The 18893-nt window shown below is 40.3% G+C and overlaps 1 protein-coding gene across 3 annotated transcripts in view; it reads right to left on the reverse strand.

Moving 5' to 3' along the window:
- Nucleotides 1–18893, reverse strand: part of LOC140723650 (erythroferrone-like) — a 97050-nt gene that overhangs the window by 21680 nt on the left and 56477 nt on the right. For 2 of the 3 annotated variants that reach the window (XM_073038229.1, XM_073038221.1), the window contains exons 4-5: nucleotides 17398–17600; nucleotides 16606–16714 (exon numbers count right to left, since the gene is read on the reverse strand). In XM_073038229.1, the coding sequence (XP_072894330.1) occupies nucleotides 16606–16714; nucleotides 17398–17600 (312 nt within the window). Of the gene's footprint in view, nucleotides 1–4478; nucleotides 4570–16605; nucleotides 16715–17397; nucleotides 17601–18893 lie in introns of all 3 variants that reach the window. The other variant, XM_073038235.1, reaches the window with a different exon arrangement.

The following is an 18893-nucleotide window of genomic DNA, read 5'->3' on the forward strand; positions in this document are numbered from 1 at the left end:
TTCATATGACAAACCATTCAATCCTGGAATCACTTTTCACGAACCTCCTTTGAACCCTCCCCAGTTTCAGAACACCAAGAGACAGTACACTTGGGGTGCAATGTCAAATATGAAAATAGGCTTGAATGTAGCAATGGCTTAAAATATTGATGATATCACACTTGTTTTTAAGGAGTTGTGCAAAGTGAATTCATGAACTGAGTATAAAGCTGTAAGCGGGGTGACATTAAGCTGGAAGGTTGCAGATTCACAGAGATGTGGCCAGGACCAAAGGGTTACAGTTACAAGGACAGACTGAAGCTTTTATCCTCGGAACAAGGAATGTTAAGGGTTGTCCTACAGAGATATATGAAATTCTCAGGGGCATAGGTAAGTTGAATGTTCTAGCATAGGGAATTTTAAAGCTAGTAGGCATAGGCCTAAGGTGGGGGTTAAAGATTTAAAGGAGACCAGTGGGGGGAAGTTTTCCCACACAGAGGGTGTTAGATATACAGAATAAGCTGCTAGAAGAGGCAATACAAATACGTACACCATTTAAAAGATGTTTAGACAAGTACACGGAAATGCTTAGAGTGATATTGGCCAAATACGGGGAACTGACACTAGCCCAGCTAGGTACCTAGTTTGTCACGAATGAGATGGGCTGAAGTTCCTGTTTCTATGCTGTATAATTCCGTGATACCTTAGAATGTTAAACCCAATTAAATGCAAGCTGTTGCTACTGCTTTTGTGCTGGACGAATTATGGACTTATACTCTCAATAGTGTGCTCAAATCCCAGTTGTGAAGCTATACAACTGTAATGTAAAATAAAGGAATGAATCCCCATCTAACCTGGAAATCAATGGCTGTGCCGAGCAAAGCTCATGCAAAGACATGTCTTCGGCTTAACAAATGCAAGCATTTGTTTCATATTCATTCTTTTCCATCTAGTTGTTGCATGTCCAGACAGGAGAACAGAATTACATCAGGGATAAGAGCACCAAAAGATTGCAGGGCCAATCATCGCTGGTGAAAGAGGCTCTGTTTTAGCTCTCAGACAGGACTGAACTTTGTTGATTTTTTGTTGCAGACGGCAGAAGGGATGAGGGGAAGATGTAAAGATTATTATCTGCCCACAGGAACCGCAGGTCCTGTAAAGAGATCTTCCAGATCATTTAAGCACGAATATGGGGACTGTGAGCTGTTCTTCCTTCCTAGGTTCTGTGAATCTGCCCCGGAACTATTAACTACAAATAATGACTATTTCTCTGAGTTCAGTTAGATGAGAGAGTTCAGTGCTGTGAGTTAACACTCTTTCCATTCTAGTTTCTTAGAAAAAGCATAATCAACTTATTGCTAGCACTATACGACACCACATTTATTTCTCCTGGTTACCAAGGGAAAATCTCTCTTTATTGTCACTCAGAGTGCTCCTAGCTCAAGTAGGTGTGGAGTAAACAGGTCAGTATCCCAGGGGTGATACACTAGGAATGAAAACCAAAATACTATGAATACTGAAAATCAGAGAGCACCCTAAATAAAACAAGAAAATGCTTGAATTTCTCAGCAAGTCAGCATCTGTGGAAAGGAAATCAGAATTAATGTTTCAGATCAATGACCCGACATCAGAACCCAAGAAAGTTCTCTGATGAAGGGCGTCTGATAAGAAAGGTTAATTAATTTTCTTACAGATAGCACCTGACCAGGTAAGTATTAAAATTTTATTGAAGTACACTAAGTGTTGGATATCAAAAAAAATCTCAATATATTATCTATCCATTTGTTTTTTAAGGAGATCCCAAATAAAGTATGAGTTTGTGGATTAATTGGGCACTGTACATTACTCTCAGGTGTGTAAGTAAGGGGGAAATTTAGAGGGAGTTGATGGATCTAGGGAGAATAAGGTAGAATTAGAAGATAGAGCATATAACATAGAAGAGTACAGCACAATAACAGGCCATTCAGCCCACAATGTGTTGCCAAACCAGCTAAAAACAAATCAAAAACACCCAAACACTTGCCTTTCTTATCTACAGAATGTCCGTATCCCTCCACCTTCTTAGTGTAGGCTTAGTGTAAAAGTGGTCAGGTGGATGAAGATTCAGTTTTTGTTCTCTGTCTTTCTTACACTCATTTACCGTATCATCATTGCAGTAAATCAGGAAATGTCTATGATATGGACTTTCATAAGGAATTCGATATTGTTCAACAGAAGAAGATTGTTAATAAAAATATTAATGTTGACAATCGTAGATAACAAATTGATATGGATCAAAGTTTGACTAACAGATAGAAGATGGAGAAATGTACTTTATTTGTGAAAACATTGTGCACAGCGATTGCATGGATCAGCTTTTCACTATTTTCTTTGAAGGAATGGAGAAGCACGTGTCTGGATTTTCTGATAACACTAAATTACACAACACAGCAATGGGAGTAGGAAATTGTAAATGGAGTTTGGTAAATCGAGCAAACAAATTTATGGCCGATGGACATCATTCTGGCTAAGTATGAAATCGTTTACTTTTGCCCTAAAGTTAATCAAAATATTTCCTAAAAGATATAAAGCTAAAATTGTAGGTGAGAAAAGGCTTAGGGGCTCAGACGATCGTTAGTGTACCGTGTTCAGTATTTTGCATCATACCAATGAAAAGATATCTAAAAGGGGATAGAGTACAGGTTTCTCAGTATGATATTGAGGATAAAGGAGTTGAACAGCAGGATTCTGTTTTCTTGACTAATTAGGAAGATAGAAGAGGCTTTTCCTCTGGTGGCAGAGACCAGAGCAATGGAACATATAAGTAGAACTTTTCAGGGAAGCTGTCAGTTAGCATTTTCCCTCATAGAAATAAAAATATGAAAAATTAACCCCCAAAGCTCAGATTTTTAGTCGGTGAGTCTTTCAAACGACATGTGGCAATGATGGGTACTGAATGTGTTGGTGTAAAGTTAGTCATTATCTAATTGAATTGCAGAACATGTCTGAGGGACTGAATGTGTAGTATTGTATTGTTGTATTACAGTAACACATAATTGTAGCACAGTGTTACACTGGCAGCAATTGAGTAGCATTATAGCCACAATAATAAGTTATGTTTGCAAAGTCATTGTTTCTGGAATAGCTATTTTAATCCAAATAGGTTCTTTTACTTTAGGTTTATTCTGTGTCTGCTCCTAGATTTTATGAGCATATTTAAGATTTACTAATCTATGAAATGTACAACAGGATATCCAAGAGACAGCAGCATGACTGTGCCAGCATGTTCCACTGTATGGCACCTTACGGTGAAATTAATATCTAGGGAACACAAGCTAAACTACAATGAAATGTCCATTTTATAAGCATTCAGGTTATAGAACAGAAAATTGATTGGGCTTTACAATTGACTGGAGGATCACAAATGTACAAAAAGATGTTTTCCAAAACCAGGTTCATACTCTCCTTAATTATAGTGCTTTTCAGGTGTGAGAACTGGTGTAAGGAATTAACTCAATTTCAAAATATCCTACAATAATAAACATTAACAGTAAAAAGCAAAACAGTGGAAATTTGATTTAAAAAATGCAGAAAATGCTGCAAATATTCAGCAGCTCAGGCAGCACCTGTGGGGAGAGTAAGAAATTTAGCTTTCAAACCCATAACTTTCCATTTTAACAATTAGCCAAATCGTGTCTGTAAGTTGGAGGAGACTACACCGAAGCTCTGGTGAGTTCTTAGCAAATGACAATGTGATAGTCAACTATCAGTGTTCATTTACTGTTGGATGGATGGTTTGTGTTGTGTAGATAGAATGCTGTTAGTTTCACAGACATTTCCACAATTGATTGAATTATGCAGTGTGAGGTTATCAAACAGAATCATTCCTTTTGTTTCTTTCTCCATAGATACTACCTGATCTGATGCGTATGTATAGTAAAAATCAATTAAACTGTCTGCTTAGGTTCCTCCAGTTTTGAGGAACCAACCCAAGTCAGCTCATTCTTCAATCCCATTTTTTCCCTTTTGAAACAGGCTCTTTATTTTTAATTCCCTGAGTACATTTCATCTTAAAAGGCTCTGATGAAATATCTTTGGAAAGATAATTTTCCCTGGCTGGAGGGTGCTAGTGTAGATAGTTAAGCACTGAGAACTGAGATGAAGAGAAGTCTCTTCACTTGAAAGGAGTTCACTGTTTTAGAATTCTCTGTCCTGAAGGGCTTGATTGTTGAGCATATCCAAGACTGATATCAGGACATTAAGGTTTATAGGGATGGCATTGGAAAATGGAGTTCTGATGATCGATAAAGATCTTACGGAATAACAGACTAGCCTTGTGAAAGCATATGAACCATTGTACTTCTTTAATTTTGCACATTTACATCTGTGCCAGTGATTCTGAGTGATGGATTCCTATTCCATATCTAACACCTTGATCTGGATATGCTTGAATTTGCTCGTTGTTCAGCTGCTGGTTTGTATTTGATGGTCCCATGGCAACAGTGGAGTATGACACTTACACATTGTACTGACATAGAGATTCGATGCAGATGAGAATTCGAATATTATCTTGAGGCCTATTGTGCCTTCTTCTTTGATGCTCTCTGTGTGCTGATAAAACAAAACAAGTAAAAACATTCTGTTAGCAGGGGAAGCGTGAGCTCTTCAGGCCAAATGTAGGACTGCTGGTGTAGTGCCACCCAAGGCAAAGCCATACCTGCTGTATGGGGACTGATAATCTGCAAAAGCATGACTCCAGAAACACTTTAACTCCCTCCTCAACAATGATGTCCATAAGATCCTCCCTATGGACTATTTTGGGATCAGAGGCTCATCACACAGCTTGCAGGTGCTCATGTGACTATTTCATTATCTTTAACAAATCAAGAGGAAATGTTTGGATCACACCAAGGTTTTACCAAGCGTCAGAGTCAGTAATAACCACTCACCTTTGGTAACCTAAATTAGCAGGGTGAGGGGAGCTGACTACTGACCAGCACACTTACCCCACACCCAGTCAGAGGACTGAGATGTGGAACAATAGCACAGCAGTTATCTCAATTGTTTACAGCACCAGCGAACACCGATAAGGGTTCGATTTGCACCACTGTCTATAAGGAGCTTGTATGTTCTTCCCATGACCCTGTGGGTTACTTCTGGGTGCTTCCATTGCCTCGCACTTTCCATGGACATGCAGTTAGTGTTAGTGAGTTATGGGAATGTTATTTGGCACCAGAAGTATGGTAACGCTTGCGGGTTGCCTAGTATAATCCTCAGACTGTGTTGGTCACTGACGCAAATCAACATATTTCACTGTATGGTTTGATGTTTCGATTTACGTGTGACAAATAATGCTAATTTCTTCCTCTTAAAGTATGACATTGTTTCATAAGACATAGAAACATAGAAACACAGAAAACGTACAGCACAATTCAGGCCCTTTAGCCCACAAAGCTGTGCCGAATAAGTTTTTACTTTACAATTACCTAGGTTTACCCATAGCCCTCTATTTTTCTAAGCTCCATGTAGCTATCCAGAAGTCTCTTTAAAAAGCCCTATTGTATCTGCCTCCACCACCGTTGCCGGCAGCCCATTCCACGCAATGATATAAATACTGTATATACTTAAGGAAGTGAAATCTGAAATAGATCTTGTTTCTTCTGATGATAGTGCTACTTACGTCTGTGATATTCTGTGAAGAACTACAAATGACTCAATTACATGACACAGAATGATCATATCTTCTATGCATTCCTAACGCATGACCACTCCAAGTGGAAAAGGTGAAATTGAGATGATAGATAAATGCGCATCAGGAGCACAGAGATACCCATTGGGAGAAGGAATACGCCATCTCCCAAACATCTATCCCACCAGCACACCTGTTCCTTCTGTGGAGAGGTCTACAGTTCCTACACTGGCTTCATCAGTCATATCTGAACCATCCAATCCAGGCAGGGACAGCCTGAGAAAAAGGACACTGTAATTGTTAATCTCGTTCTAATTCTAGTGATTTACCTTAAGCAAGCTAAAAAATGTTGATTCTATAATTCAAGAAAGCTTTAATGGAAACTTAAAATGGTGTTTTATGTAAGATTTTCTGTCATGCACCTGCCTCTGACACACCTCGAAACAAGGACACTTACTTTATGTCAGAATGCTGTTTCTGGATTTCTTTCCAGCATTCACACTACTGTCCCACGGACTGGTGTAAATTCATTGTTCTAAATACACCACTGGGCAACTGGGTGTTGGACTTCCTAACAAATAGACCTCAAACAGTCAAGATGCACAGCTGCTGTTCCCTCCCCATCAACCTCAGCATGGGTGCCCACCCCCCAGGACTGTGTGCTGAGCCCACTGCTGTGCACTCTGCTCACGTATGATTGCACAGCCAAACACCCGAGCAATCGCATTGTCAAATTCACTGATGACACGATAGTGGTGGGACTCATCACCAACAATGATGAGACAGCCTACAGAGAGGAGGTGGAAAAGTTTAAGGCCTGATGCCAGACACATAACCACTTCCTTAATGTCAACAAGCCAAAAGAGATGCTTATCGACTTCAGGAGAACTCGCACCACTCACACCCCTCTTTACAGAGGTGACACAGCGGTGGAAACTGCAAGCAGTTGCAAGCTCCATGGAGAGCACATCACACACAATCTCTTGCGGTCCCAGAACACATTCTACACAGTCAAGAAAGCTCACCTACACTTCTCTTTTCTGGGGAGGCTGAAGATTGCTGGACTGTGCACAGCTGTGCTCATGTCATTCTATAGATGCACAAAGGAAAACATCGCTAACAAGCTGCAACACTGCTTGGTACGGAAACTGCACTGTGCTGAACAGGCAGTCAAAACTGGTCAATGTGTTATTGGCACCAGCCTACCTGCCATCCAGGACATGTATACAGTGGTGCTAGAAAGTTTGTGAACCTGTAGAGTTTTCTCTACTTCTGCGTAAATATGACCTAAAATGAGACCAGATCTTCATATGTTCTAAAACTAGATAAAAAGAACCCAATTAAATAAATTACTCAAAATCATTATACTTCTTCATTTACTTATTGAGAAAAATGATCCAATATTACATGTATTTTTTGGAAAAAGTATGTGAACCTCTGGGGTAATGCCTTTTACAAAAGCTAATTGGAGTCAGGTGTTCCAATCAATGAGATGAAATTGGAGGTGTGGTTTGTAGTGGTGCTCTACCCTATAAAAAAGATGCACAAAGTCAGGCTACTGACAGAACTAGCTCTTCTCAAGGTAGATCTTTTTATCTGCATGATGTCTCAATCAAAACAACTTTCGGAGGACTTTAAAAGAAGAATTGTAGAGATGCATGAAGCTGGAAAAGGATACAAAAGCATTTCTAAAGACCTGAGTGTTCATCAGTCCACAGTAAGAGAAATTGTTTACAAATGGAGGAAACTCAGTACTGTTGCTACTCTCCCTAGGAGTGGGCATCCTGCAAAGGTCAACCAGGAGCTGAAGGAAGAGAAAAGGAACCCAACGGTAACAGCAAAAGACCTGCAGAAATCTCAAGTCTCTGTTCATGCGTCCACTATAAGAAAAACACTGAACAAGAACGGTGTTCATGGAAGGACACTACAGAGGATGCTACTGCTTTCCAAACAAAAACATTGCTGCATGTCTGAAGTTTGCAAAAGACACCTGGATGTTCTGCGACACTTCTGGGACAATGTTCTGTGGGCAGATGAGACAAATGTTGAACTTTTTGGCAAAATGCACATTATATTTGGAGGTAAAAGGACACTGCACACCAACACCAAAACCTCACCCTAATTGTGAAGCATGGTGGAAGTAGTGTCATGGTTTGGGGCTGCTTTGCTGCCTCAGGGCCTGGACAATTTGCAATCACTGAGGGAACAATGAATTCAAAATTGTATCAAGTCGTTTCACAGGAGAATGTCAGGGTAGTAGTCCATCACCTGAAGCTTAATAGAAGTTAGATAATGCAACAAGACAATGATCCAAAAGACAAGAGTAAATCAACAACAGAATGGTTTAAGAAGAAACAAATTCATGTTTTGGATTGGCCAAGTCAAAGTCCTGACCTTAATCCAATTGAAATGTTGTGGAAGGACCTGAAGCAAGCAGTTCACGCAGGGAAGCCCACCAGCATCCCAGAGCTGAAGCGGTCTTGTAAGGAGGATGGCCTAAAATTCCTCCAAGCCGATGTGCAGGACTGATCAAAAGTTGGTGGAAACGTTAGGTTGAAGTTATTGCTGTACAAGGGCAGTCACACCAGTTACTGAAAGGAAAGGTTTACATTCTTTTATCCAACAAATACATGTATTATTGGATCATTTTTCTCAATGAATAAATGAACAAAGATAATGTTTTTCTGTCGACTTACATGAAGATCTGATCACATTTTAGGTCATATTTATGCAGAAATAGAGAAAATGCTACAGGGTTCACAAACTTTCTAGCACTACTGTACAGAAAGGTGCTGGAAAGGGGCAGTGACATCATGAAGGATCCCATATACCTTGTTCATGGACTGTTTGTCCCACTCCCTTCAGGGGAGAAGCAATGTAGCATCCATGCCTGGACCACCAGACTCAAAAACAGTTACTTTTCCCAATCAGTAGGATTGATCAACACCTCCACCCAGTAACCCACCACTACTTGATTATTTCCTGTCATAAGAACATAAGAAATAGGAGCAGGAGTACATCCGGCCCATTGAGCCTGTCCCGACATTCAATAAGGTCATGGCTGATCTGTCCGTAAACTCAGCTCCTGCCTTTTCCCTGTAGCCCTCAATTCCCTTACTATGTAAAAATCTATCTAACTGTATCTTAAATATATTTAGTGAAGAAGCCTCAACTGCTTCCCTAGACAGAGAATTCCACAGATTCACCATTCTCTGGGAAAAACAGTTTCTCCTCATTTCTGTCCATCCTAAATCTTCTCCCAGGAATCTTGAGGCAATGACCCCAAGTTATAGTCTCAACTACCAATGGAAACAACTTTTCTACTTCTATCTTATCTACCCCTTTCAAAATTTTGTATGTTTCTATAAGATCCCCTCACATTCTTCTAAATTCTAGAGAGTATAGGCCCAGGTGACTCAATCTCTCCTCATAGGTTAACCCCTTCATCTCTGGAATCAACCTGGTGAACCTCCTCTGCACAGCCTCCAAATCCAGTATATCCTTCCTCAAATATGGAGACCAGAACTGCACACAGTACTCCAGGTGCAGCCTCATCAGTACCCTGTACAGTTGCAGCATGACCTCCCTGCACTTGAATTCAATCCCTCTAGCAATGAAGGCCACATTCCATTTGCCTTCTTAATAACCTGTTGTACCTACAAGCCAACTTTTTGCGTTTCATGAACAAGCACTCCCAAGTCCCTCAGTCAATCCTGTCAGTCACCTTCCTTCAAACTAGCACTACATTATGGACATACAATCAATCTATGTATGTGAGGAATATTATGTATCTATATTTATTGTGTTTTTTATTATTATATCATTGTGTTCTCTATCTTTTGTATTCCATCAGATCCCGGAATAACAATTATTTTGTTCCCCTTACTCTTGTGTGCAGGAAATCATATTAAATCATCTTGAATCTTGAATGAGATTTTTCAGAACTCTGAATCAGAAAAATGTTGGGTGAGGCTACAGAATTTTGAGGCCCATTTCATGCCTCTCTCCCTGTGACCCAAAAACTTAACATGTTCCTTCTAGAAGAATAGGCCAGTTAGACTGACTTTGGTGGTTGGTGAGATGTTGGAGATTCATTATTAAGGATGAAGTTTCAGGGTTCTTGGAGGCACATGATAAAATAGGCCAAAGACAGCATGGTTCCTATAAGGTGAAATCTTGCCTGAAAAATCTGTTGGAATTCTTTGATAGACAAAGGAGTCAGCGGGTGAGGTTTACTTGGATTTGCAGAAGGTCTTTGACAAGGTGCTGCACATGAGGAAAGATACTAGCATGACTAGAAGCTTAACTGAAAGGCAGGAATCAAAGAGTGGAATTAAGGGTACTATTCTGGTTGGCTGCCGGTGACTAGTGGTGTTCCATGGAGTTCAGTGTTTGGACCACTTCTTTTCACATTATATGTCAATGAAGAATGGAGCCTGCAGAAGGACTTAGATAGATTGGGAAATAAGTGGCAGATGGAATACAGTGCAGGGAAGTGTATGGTCATATACTTGGCAGAAGGAATAAAGGCATAGACTATTTTCTAAAAGGAGAAAATTCAGAAGTAAGAGGTGCAAAGGGACTTGGGAATCCTTGTGCAGGATTCCCTAAAAGTTAACTTAAAGATGATAAGAAAGACAAATGCAATGATAGCATTCACTTCAAGAGAACTAGAATATAAAATCTAGGATGTAATGCTGAGGTACTGGGTAGTCCACACTTCATGTATTGTGAACAATTTTGCGCACCTTATCTAAGAAAGGAAGTGCTGGCATTGGACAGGGTCCAGAGGAGATTAAGGAGAATAATCCTGGGAAAGAAAGAGTTAACTTACAGAAGTCTTTGATAGCTCAGACGCTGTATTCACTGTTTAGAAGAATGGGTGGGGGCATCTCATTGAAACCTATAAAATATTGAAAGGCTTAGAGAGAATGGACGTGGTGACAATGTTTCCTATAGTGTGGGAGTCAGGGACCAGAATGCACAGCCTCAAAATAGAACTATGTCATAGTAGAACAGAGATGAGAAGAAATTTCTTTATCCAGGGGGTGGTGATTCTCTGGAATTCTTTGCTATGGATGGCTGTGGCAGCCAAATCTTTGAACATAATTAATGCAGTCGCTGTTGGGTTAGTCGGGATGTCAATGGTTATGGGAGAATGCAGGAGAATGGGGTTGAGAGGGATAATAAATCAGCCATGATGGAATGGCAGAACAGACTTGATGGGCTGATTGACCTAATTCTGCACCTACATCTTATGGTCTTAATCTGGTTCCTAACCTTTGTAGTTACACACCTCTTTATCTATTCCATGGATCAGTGATTCTCAGCCTGGTGAAGCTCCCCTGGGGAAGCTGAGGCTTAACATAACATTGGGATAATATAGGTAGAAAATTCTCCAAAAAGGTAAAATTACGAATAGCCCTGGCCATAAGGCTGCTTCTAAATATCTTAAGTCCTGAGACAGCCTCATTTGTTGAAAGGAATGGCTTGTTGTGTCATTAAAGATTTATGGAATGAGGTAGGACTAAAATTACTGTGTGTGAACATGTAACTTCCTCATTCAAGAAACCTGGTTTCCACTGTCTCAGCACTTAATGTATAGGAGACTGAGGTGTGACCTTATAGAGTTGTATAAAACTACTAGGGTCATCGATAAGGTGAATGCACACAGTATTTTTCCCCAGAAAGGAGTCAAAAATAAGGCCATAGGTTTAAGATGAATTTAATGCAGGCAAGTGTGAGGTGTTGTACTTAGGGAGGACAAAACGGGGTAGGACTTATGCAATGAACAGTCCAGCACTGAGAAGTGCAGTAGGGCAGAGAGATCTTGGAATACAGGTTCTTAATTCATTGAAAGTGGCATCACAGGTTCATTGGCCTTCATAACAGGTATTGAGTACAGAAGTTGGGATGTTGTGTTGGAGTTGTGTAAGACCTTGGCGAGGCCTAATTTCGAGTATTGTGTGCAGTTCTGATCATCTAGCTGCAGAAAAGGTATCATTAATATCGAAAGTGTTCAGAGAAAATTTACAAGGATTTTTGTCAGGACTCAAGGACCTGCAGGCTTCTTTCACTCAGGATTGAGTGAGACTAGAACTGGAAGTCATGGGTTAAGGGTGAAAGTTGAAATGTTTAATATGAGGGCAAATTCTTCACTCAGATAGATGAAGAGAGTGTGGAATGAGTTTGATTTCAAAACTTAAGGGAAGTTTGGATAAGCACATGGATGGGAAGGGAATTCATGGCTAGGGTCCATGTGCAGATCGCAAGGACTAGGCAGAGTAAAATAAATCATGGACTGGATGGGCCAAAGGGCCTGTTCCTGTGCTGTAATGCTCGATGACTCTTTGGAGGGAAAATAAATAAAAATGGACCTGCCCTATAAAGTATACAGTTTCAGGATTCAGTGATGAAACAGAGTGATGGTGCCTCAACGTCTTTACCATTCTCTTCCTCCTGCAAGTGGGAAGCTTTTAGCTATTGAGTACCTAAACTGTTTAAGGCAACAGGACTGCGGTGTGATCAGAAGGGAGAAGAAATTGATCCATTTGTATTTACACCATCTATAGTTTTGCCGATGATGTAAAAGAAGAGTCAGTCAAACAGATGCCCTCATCATTGTTTGTTTTGGCCCCATTAATGCCCCCATCCCAGGATGGCCAGTAGCTGTTGTCCTCCACTGTGGTTCAAACATGCAGACACACTTGTCCCCGTTAGCTTCATTGCTGCTCCATCACTATACTCCATTTTTATCTTCAAAGAAAAATGTAAACGTGATAGTGGGTAATAAGATTGAGTGATGTGACTGTCATGGCTGAATAGCTGTCAGGCATTTTAACCAGTGAGCTGTCAGTTTGAGGTATTCTACCCTGTGTGAAAGTGAGATAAATTATTTGAATTTTAGGGCAGATTATTCATTGGTAGTCAATACTAGTGCTAGATATTGTGCAGGAAATAGTGAGACTCATAGTATAGCCATTCTTCTTGAATACATATTATTCTTTCAGTTTAGATAATAGGTTAGCCTTTTAAATATCACTGGTCACTTGTGATAGTACTACATCGTGCCATTTTAAAGACCATACACACCTGGATAGTTAAACTTTCTATGTTGTACTTGCATTCTTAGACCAAGATACCTAGTACTGACCTCCACCAACATCTGCAAAACCTCTTTTTCCTCTGCAAAGGCTCACCAGCTTCTGAAGAGCGTTGAGGGATGGGCAGTAAGTCTTGGCAGTGAGACCCAGATTCCAAAAAATGAATAAATGAAATAAAACATTCTCCTTTTATTCACCTCTTCCTCTTTAGTCGTTGCTCAAAGAACTTAGATCAGAATGCTCCAGTAGTTAGATTCCTCCAGCATTTTATGTGTGCTAGAAACATCAGCATTTTGTGTCTGTTAGAAACATAGAAAGCCTACAAAGCTGTGCCAAACATATCCTTACCTTAGAACTACCTAGGCTTACCCGTAGCCCTCCATTTTTCTAAGCTCCATGTACCTATCCAGTAGTCTCTTAAAAGATCCTATCGTTTCCGCCACCATGACCACCGCCGGCAGCCCATTCCATGCAGTCTCTGGGTAAAAAACTTAATGCTGACATCTCCTCTGTACTTGCTGCCAAGCACCTTAAAACTATGCCCTTTCGTGCTAGTCATTTCAGCCCTGGGAAAAAGCCTCTGACTATCTACATGATCAATGCCTCTCATTATCTTGTACACCTCTATCAGGTCACCTCTCATCCTCTGTCGCTCCAAGTGTTATTTAGATCAGAATCTGTTTTCAAATGACAATCCCATTTCTTCCAGTCTCAATACTGTCCCTTTTAGCTTCAGGCCATCTTTAAGTTGCACTAATCACCCTGGAAATGAGAGGATCAGTCAATGTGTGCAGTCTACGACACTGCAGGTAACTCTGAGTGCTTACAGGAAGTAAAGTATTGGGCAGCATGAATTTATCAGGCTTCTTGCTACACATGGAATGTATGCGAGAAATTAACTGGCAAGCTTAATAACTTTATACCTTTATACCTAATTTAAGAGTAGGCCAATAGTTTGTACAGAAGTTAGAGAATGTTAACACCATTGGTTTGGCTTAGCTAAAATATTGTGCCCATTGTGGACACCATGTCTAAGAAGGATACTAAGTCCTTGACAATGCAAAGATTTACTAAAGTTTGCTGTTGGCAAAATTTCAGTTGGTTTGGGAAACTGGCAAAACTGCCCTTGTTCTCAGTACAATGGAAGAGACTAAGCATAGATTTGGTTTGAAGGAAATTTTGAGATATACTACATAATTTTTTACTGAGCAAAAGGTATTTTGGCTGGAGATTGTTCATTCTCTTCAGATTTCTTGAGAAAATTTACACAATGAGACAAAAATATTTTAAAAGTAGCACTATGACATGTTGCACACCAATTAATTTGCTAAAAAAAGACCACTGCAGTTTGACATCAGGAGCTTGCAGAAATCCGTCTTTGCCACACTGACCCCGAGAAGGTAATCAGATCTCACCAGATGCAGAAAAGGCAGTCGAGGAGGTGAGGGATAATGTAAGGAAGGTGCCAGACACTAAATCCAGGTGCTTGTGGCCAACCTCCTACGTAATGTAATGCCCTGATTGATTCAGGTATTGCAAGTACCAGATGCCACTGTAAAGTACAGAGTTATGAGCTTGATTGCATCAAATGCATAATAATATTTCTACCTATAACAATATGTATGAAAGCTAAATATGGCAGAGTTCCTTGTTATGTCATATAACATCAGGAAATTTAATTCATGTTGTCTTTGCTGTGAACTTTTCTCCTTGTACTTTTGGGGCTAGTTCCAGGTTGCACCTTAATGTGCCGTTTTAAGCCAGTATCTGCAGCAATATCTGCTGGGCACATCATGACTTCATTATCTGTGTTACTATCAGCAGACAAACACCATGAACAGAGTTTCCTGGCCATGGTGGATGTTAATTAACCCAGAAATCATTACTGGTACAAACTAGATTAACTGGTACAACTCATGTCCACATACCCTGATACTATTCTTTCCCCCTTGGTTCAGTCCCTTCCCACCTATATTTGTGACACTTCTCATGCTCTTCATCTCCTCAACAACTTTCAGTTCCCAGGACCTGATCATCTCATTTTCACCACAGATGTCCATGTCCCTATATAATTCTATTCCCCCATCAAGAAGGCCTTTAAGCATTCTACTTCTTCCTTGACAACAGACCCGAGCAGTTCCCCTCCACCACCACCACCATTCTCTTCTGTCTGGCCAAGCAGGTCCTCACCCTCAACAATTTCTCTTTTGGCTCCTTCCCTTTTCTCCAAACACAAAGTATAGCCATGGGCCCCAGCTATGCCTACCCTTTTGTTGGCTACGTGGAACAGTCCATGTTCCAAGTGTTCCCTGGTAATGCCCCCCAACTCTTTCTGCACTATATTGGTGCTGCTTCCATGCTGAGCTCATCAACCATCAACTTTGCCTCCAACTTCCACCCTGCCCTTAAATTCACTTGGTCCATTTCTAACACCGCTCTCCCCTTTCTCGATCTCTCTGTCTCCTCACTGGAGCCAAACTATCCATTGATATATTTTATAAATCCACTGATTTCCACAGCTACCTTGACTTTCTTGACTTCCCATCCTGTCTCCTGTAAAAATGCCATTTCCTTTTTCAAGTTCCTTTGTCTCCACTGCATCTGTTCCCAGGATGAAGCTTTCCTTTCCAGGACATCAGAGATGTCCTCCTTCATCAAAGAATGAGATTTCCCTTCCTCCACCATTGATGCTGCCCTCACCCACATCTCCGCCATCTCCCAGACATCCATGTTCAGCCCATCTTCCAGCTACCATAACAGGGATAGAATTTGCTTTGTCCTCACCTACCACCCTATGAGCCTCTGTATTCAACACATCATTCTCTGTAACTTCCACAACAGGACCTTGCCATCAAACAAATCCTTAGCTGCCCACTCACAGGGCACCATCTGCAGGGATCACTCCCTCTGTAATTCTCTTGTCCTTTTGTCCCTCTCCACTAATCTCCCTCCTGGCTCTTACCCCTGCAAACAGCAGGAGTGCTACACCTGCCCATTATTTATAAAAAAACAAAAACAACAAGCTTGAAACATTATAATGATGATGGAAGCAGATTTAGAAGTAACACTCTAAAATAGAACTGGAGGTATACTTGATAAGGAATATTTGCAGGGCTTATGGGGAAACAGCAGAAGATCTCAGAGACTCTTTCCAGGAACATGGAAGGCTTCTTTTGCTGTTGTGTGATTCCAGAACAGATGTTCTTGATCATAAACACAAGAGGTTGTGCAGATACTGGAAATCTTAAACAGCACACAGAAAATGATAGAAGAATTTAGGTCCTTAATCAGGACTTTTCTTAGCTCAAAGTTCAAACATTGCTATGAATAACAATGAATGTAGCTGTTCCCAATTTAATCTCTCACGTGATTAAAACTGAGATATTTGACTATTCTGTCAGATTGTGTTGAGTAGCACTTGTCATTCTCCAACCTGAAAAAAGGTGGGATTTGACACAGTGTGGCTCTGTATAATGAATGGTTGCAAGTTGGTAGCTCCTTTCAATAGATTGCAAATGTTGGAATCTGGAACAATTTAGCAGGTCATGAAGCATCTATAGAGCAAAATGAAGAGTTGACATTTTGGCTGAGCCGCTTCATTAATCACCCTGAAATGGCAAAATGTCCATTTCCCTTTACATATGTTATCTGATCTGTTGAGTTCCTCCAGCAATTTGTTTTCCTTCTCATTACTTCTCCTTCAGAAGTAAAATTGGACAAGATGCAAATTCGCTATTACCCATTTTTTATGACTCTTCTGGAGGTGAAGGTCTACCCCACAGTTCTGCACATTGTAGTAAGCTCATTCAGCCCTTTTACATGACTTTATCCCATATAAGTAGTCTGTGTCCTTACCGATATGGAGATTGGCAGAGAACTGGTAAAACCCGGCCACTGGGGCGACATACTGGCCACTGGTCAGATTCAGGCCAATTCCTCGCAGAAACACACCATCCTTCTCAGGCTAAAAGGTAAGAAATTTATTAAGTAACTCAGCCAGACTCAACTTCAACATTTCTCCAGTAATAATTCCAACTAAGCATGTTTTAATGATTAAGACTCTAGAATACATACTCCACAAAATCCTGTCACAATATCTTAATTACTTCCATGAAAATATGAAACCACTACAAATTAGCATTGTTGATCTGCAAATCAACATACCAACATCTTAAAAGTTCATAGAGAAATTCTGGACCAAATGCAACTAGAATAATTTAATCTAGAATTGTTTTAGTGAATAATTGGAAACCTCAATTTCATCTGTCTGGGTTGAATTGCAATTCAGATGCCAGGTCAGATGTGTGGGATGATGACTGACTAGAGATCTGAATTAGATGGTGTGACCTGTATCACGTTCACACCTTAACTCCTCTCGTCCATTCCCACAAGAACCCCCAACGGCCTCTGTGTGTTGGCTGCCAAGCTTTCTTAGTACGTGAAAGACCAGAAATAATGGGTCCATGTCATGCTAGAATCAGGCCAAGGGAGCAATGCCAATTCTGCTCCACAGCTGCAGATTTTGAACCAGGCAATATAGTCCATTAATTATTCAGTGATTATAATAGACAAAATGCACGTGTTTATTCATTTCGCCAACATTGGTGAAAAAAGATATGACTTTTTTTACATTGAAAATGCACTTACAATATGAAAGTTCTGCAACTCCCTCAGACTTTTTCTGCCCATCACAAGGTCGTCCTTTAGCTTGCAGTGAAAGGCTGCTTCCAGCCTGTGATATTGTCCCATCTCACTGGGTAACAGGGGACGATAGGCAAGAATGTCCTGAAACCCTAGACATTCCTGGCACTTTTCCCGCGAGGAAATCCTATTTCGTTCTTCAACCACTTCTGCAAAAATAAAATTAAACTAGATGAAGAAAGACATAACATCCAGCATCTTTAGTCATACTAATTCCAATAGCTGTGAGGTTTTAATTCTGGTAATTTTATTTGCATTCCTTCACTCTTTTCCATTTTCTAATATTCCCATGATAAACAATACACCCAGCTGAAAGGTTGTTGGCAGATCTGTGTTGATTATCAGCTATATTCCCATGCATCATTTGATATCCATTGAAGGATATATTAAAAAAATCTAATCTGGGGAAAGACAAGGCATGAGGGAAAATACTAGAAATCGTATAAGTAGGTTTGTAGAATCAGTTGATACCATTCAATACAGAGCAAGGTCAAACTTGAAATTATGTTAAGTTTTCAAGAATCCAGGTAGCCTTTAATCAAGCTATTACCTGAGCTCTGATCTCTTTAATAATTAGGCATGTGGAAAATTTGTTACCACCCCAAGTTTGGAAGCAACCTACATACTGGAAAAATCTTCCCATTTAAGAAGTACCAGAATTAGGAACTGAGGTGCTCTAATCTATAGGAGCACAGATCAAAAAATGGGGTTTATCCAAAATAGCTCTTAGATGGTGTTCTTCTGTGCATAGTCAAATAATTTGAAATTAAATAGACAAAGATCATAAAATAAAACTGTATTTATGGATATTGAGATGAATATTAAAGGACTATCACAGAAGTTTTAGGAAAGGTTAAATGAAACTGTTCAGACCAAACATCAGAGTGGGGAAGAAATGTGATTTTGAATATCTCAGAAACTGCTGATCTCCTGGGATTTTCACACACAGCGGTCTCTAGAGTTTACAGAGAATGGTGCAAAAAATAAAAAAAACATCCAGTGAGTGGCAGTTCTGTAGGCAAAAAACCTTGCAATGTCACTCCACCATTTTTCCTAAGCTATATCGATGGCTGCATTGGCGCTGCTTCCTGCAAGTTGACTTCATCAACTTTGCCTTCAATTTCCACCCTGCCCTCAAATTTACCTGCTCCATTTCTGACAACTGCCTCACCTTTCTCAATCTTTCTATCTCTATCTCTAGAGACAGCTTGTCCACTGATGTTTGATATAAACCCATCGACTCTCACAGCTACCTGATACCTCTTCCCACCCTGTTACTTGTAAGAATGCCTTCCCCTTCTGTCAATTTCTCTGTCTCTGCTGCATCTGCTCTCAGGATGAGGTTTTTCATTCCAGAACGAGGGAGATGTGCTCCTTCTTCAAAGAGAGGAGCTTCCCTTCCTCCACCACCAACGCAGCGTTCAACTGCATCTCTTACACTT

The sequence above is a fragment of the Hemitrygon akajei genome, chromosome 3 (assembly GCF_048418815.1).
Source record: "Hemitrygon akajei chromosome 3, sHemAka1.3, whole genome shotgun sequence".
In the NCBI taxonomy this organism is placed as follows: Eukaryota; Metazoa; Chordata; class Chondrichthyes; order Myliobatiformes; family Dasyatidae; genus Hemitrygon; species Hemitrygon akajei.